We start from the raw sequence: 4029 nt of genomic DNA, 5'->3' as shown, positions 1-4029 counted from the left end.
TCCTGAAAGTATTTATTATAGTTATGTAGGTTGCAAACATTTCAGCTTTTTTTTAAATCCTCACCCGTGGATATTTTTTTTCATTGATTTTTTTTTTTTTTGAGAGAGAGAGCGAGGAAGAGAGGAAGGGAGAGAGAGAGAAAGAGTGAAAAACACAGATGTGAGACACATTGATCAGCTGCCTCCTGCACACTCCGACTGGGGGGTCGGGCCCACAACCCAGGCATGTGCCCTTGACTGGAATCGTACCGGACCCTTCAGTCCGCAGGCCTACGCTCTATCCACTGAGCTAAACCAACTAGGGCCACACATTTTTTTAAAAAATGATGTTCTAATTGTAACATAGAAGAAAGGAAAGGAATTTATAATTAAATACTATCTAACAAAGCCAGGCCTGATCCCACTGGAAGATAAGAAGATTGGACCTATAAATATAACCTCAGGGAATGGGAGGGCTATGGATGGAGGTTGGTATATAGCGGTGGTTGCACCCCTGGCTCAGATGTCATGGGCAGCATTGCTGTAGGGAACATGCTTTTCCAAAACATTAAACAACTTTCAGTAAAGTTCAGAAAGCGCCAAAGCCCCGCCTTCTCTCCCATTACTCAGTAGTTGCACTCCGGGAACACTGTGCATGTTACACGTGCCATAAATACCTTGTGTTTGTATGGGAAATGGAGTGAGTCCAGGCTCTGGTCATTGCAACAGGATTTACCGATGCAAGTGCCCAGTGGCTCACTTGAAAGTCTTGCAGAAGCTCTGCAATTCATTGTTATGCAGGGCCACGCTGGAGCTGGTGCCTGCCTGCCCATCAAATGCAGGGTGAGGCCCCCATTCTGCAACCAAGAAATCCCCCACTACTGTCCAAAATACCCCTGGGCCGCTCTGCCCCTCGCTGAGGACCGTGGAGCTATAGTCTGCCTCCTCCTTGTGCCTTGTCAGGACGGGCCCTGTACAGCCTGGGCAGGGCTGTGCCTCCCCTCTCAGACCACAGGCTCCTCGAGGTGGGAGCCTGGAGGAGGAGGAGGAAGAAGAGTGGCTGGAGGCACCTGGTGGCCATGCTGACCCATGTGTCCCCTGCCATTACCCCACAGGCTGCAGCACGATGTGGGACAACATCACCTGCTGGCCAGCCACCCCTCGGGGCCAGGTGGTCGTCATGGCCTGTCCCCTCATCTACAGTTTATTCTACCCTCTTCAAGGTAAGAGCCCTGGATTCAAGTGAGGGAGCTGGGTGGCACAAGTGGCGTGGACTAGAGTGGAGTCTCACCTCCCGGGAAATGAGAAGGAAAGGGAGAGGGTCAAAGGGGCTGGTGCAATCAGGGTATCTTCCTGAAGAGGATGCTCTGGCACTAGGTCTTTGAAGAACTTACGGGATTTGATTAACTCTTCACATAAAGATAACCATGTGGGAAGGGCTCACTAAATATTTGCTCAGCAATTAATAACTGATTGACTGACAGGTACTTGATTAAACCATGGCTCCCGTGTTCCGTTGTCCCGGTCTGCACTTGATTCAGTCTTTCGCTGCCTGGAGCCGGTGCCCTCTCCGGCTCCATGAAATCACCGCATGGCCTTGTTTACACTCCTCGTCGTGTTCTGCTTAAATGAATGTTCACATACAAGGTAGAAAGAGAAGGGAGCCTCTTGAGGAAGTGGGCTTCCTTACTAGTGAATAGTTAGTTACAGAGGCTGACTGCATAATGTGCTCCGTTAGCCATCCTTCCATTCAGTGAATGTTCATTCAGCACCTACCTACTAACATGCCCAGCACTGGGCTAGACAAACAGGCGGTGACGGGGGCCAGAAAACTGCCACCCCATCTGCCCACAGGGGGCTAAAGCTCTAGTTCAGCAGTTCTCAACTGGTGGGTCGCGACCCCTTTGGCTGTGAACGACCCTTTCACAGGAGTCGCCTAAGATCATCCTGCATATCAGGTATTTACATGACGATTCATAACAGTAGCAACATTACAGTTATGAAGTAGCAACGAAAATAATTTTATCGTTGGGGGTCACCACAACATGAGGAACTGTATTTAAAGGGCCAGAAGGTTGAGAACCAGTGCTCTAGTTGGAGAGACATTGAGCAAGAAAACAGACACACGTGTCCTAAATGGTAAACGGTGCCAGGAGGGGGAAGGGGGAAGGGGGAAGGCGTGCAACGTAAACAGATGTTCAGGGACAGGAGCTGAAGACCTGGAGTGTGGGGGGAGCCGCCACGCAAAGATCCCGTTGTGGGAGCGTCTGGAGAGAATCAACATCAGTGGGACAAGGTGGACTGGAGCGGCGGCAGGGAGGACGTAGGGAGGAGCAGAACTTAGATACCGATTCCAAAGGTGCGCGCAAAGACTCTGGGCACCTCTCACTCGGGGCGGCCTTTCCCTCTCTGGACCGCAGTCTCCCTGTTTGTAAAGTAGGCATGGGAGGTGGGCCAAATGGCTTCTTGGGGACAGGCCAGTTTTGCCCGCCAGTGGTGTGCCCTCAGCCGTGACGGAGAGACCCCGAGGCCCTCCCTGCAGAATCTGGGAGTGATCACAGGCGTATCATATTCCAGATGGCACCCACCCAGCCCAGCACTCCTCCCAAGGGAGCCCAACCCGGAGGCAGGTGGGAGAGGAGTTACTCCCCCAGGTCCCATCAGCAGGGCCTGGCACACAGCCTTCTCTTGGATCCCTGGAAGCGCCTACTAAATACGTTCCTTCCTGACACCCACTAGTTGCATTCCTCCTGACGGCTCTTCTGGCCCTGCTGGGATTATCGAAGCAGCTCCTTCACTTGAGAACCTGGACTGCAGCCCACCTTCTGACTAATCCCGAGGTTGCCCGCCTTCCAGGGGCCCACACGGTGCCTTTGTGCCCATGAGAAAAGGGCTGCCCTTCCTCAGACAGAGCCAGCCTCTCACAGACCCACCTAGTGGCCAGCTGAGTATAAAGGAAAACTGAGCCCGTCCCCATCAGCCAGGCGCCCCGTGCAGTGAGCAGCCTGCTCAGCTCTCCTTGGCTGTGCAAGTGTCTCTGAGAATGACGGAGACAAGTAGGAGACAGGGTTAGGGGCCGGGAATGTAAAGGAAACAGGGTGTGCTTTCCTGGGCAACTAGGTGAAGGAAGTGTGAGCAACTGGCCTTAAGTTCCAAAGAGGGAAGTTCGTGAGGAAGGGAAGTGCAGGGAGGGGTGATGCCAACGCTAGCCCCTGGGGTACCAGGACCCGGGAAGACATGTTCCCCCTGGATGGGTTGGAAGGGACCTGGTTCTCCAATGAGAGCTGAAGAGACCTTGTGGAAGATAAAGATTGCAGAGGGTCTGAAAGAAGTCATTTTCCCAAACGGGGTCAGAGTACCTGGGTGGGGGTGGGCCACTCACTGAAGCACCAAAATGTTCCGGGGGGCCTAGTCCTTTACGTCGTGGTCTGCATGCCTTTAATCTGGTTTTTACCTTCAACTCTTTGAAGAGCCTCTTTTAGTGTGATGGCTATTTTGGTTGAAAAAACTCAAGTCTGTGTTAAGGGGGTCTATAGGACACCTCCTCCCCTCGCCCCGCCCTCAACATCCTGAAGCTGCCTGGAGCCCCAGGATCCACATGGTTCAGCCCCAGATCCTGCTGTGCTGTGCTGTGCTGCTTGAGTCCCCTGGCACATGCCTTTGCCTGGGCAGGTTCCCCTGCCGGGAACTCCCTGCTTCTCCATTTATGTGGATTATAGATTGGCACCATTATCAGGTGTCCCCCAGCCCCGCCCGCCTCCTGCCTCACCTGTGGTTCCTCGCCTGAGCCCCACCAGGTGTGGGAGGAAACCCAGGCCCGTAGGCCCAGGAGCAGTGGCCAGGTCAGAGGGCTGCTGTCTGGACCCACAGGACAAAGAAGTCATCTGCCACACCAGGCCCTGTGACAAGGGTCAGCATTTAGCTCATGGCAAGGGTCAGGGATCATTCAGAGAGCCAAGGATCCAGGCTATCTGGGACAAGGCTCAGAGCTTACGTTGCACCTGGGGTCAGGCTCAGACATGACAAGGGGCAGGGCTGAGCCCAGGAATC

General features: G+C 53.6%; 1 protein-coding gene across 3 annotated transcripts in view; it reads left to right on the top strand.

Moving 5' to 3' along the window:
• Window positions 1–4029, top strand: part of VIPR1 (vasoactive intestinal peptide receptor 1) — an 18461-nt gene that overhangs the window by 4429 nt on the left and 10003 nt on the right. For all 3 annotated transcript variants that reach the window (XM_015568388.1, XM_006770524.2, XM_006770523.2), the window contains exon 2: window positions 1095–1202. In XM_015568388.1, coding sequence (XP_015423874.1) covers window positions 1095–1202 — 108 coding nt within the window. The remainder of the gene's footprint in view (window positions 1–1094; window positions 1203–4029) is intronic.

This window comes from Myotis davidii, unplaced genomic scaffold (genome assembly GCF_000327345.1).
Source record: "Myotis davidii unplaced genomic scaffold, ASM32734v1 scaffold663, whole genome shotgun sequence".
Classification (NCBI taxonomy): Eukaryota; Metazoa; Chordata; class Mammalia; order Chiroptera; family Vespertilionidae; genus Myotis; species Myotis davidii.
This window is presented reverse-complemented; position numbering and strand designations above follow the sequence as displayed.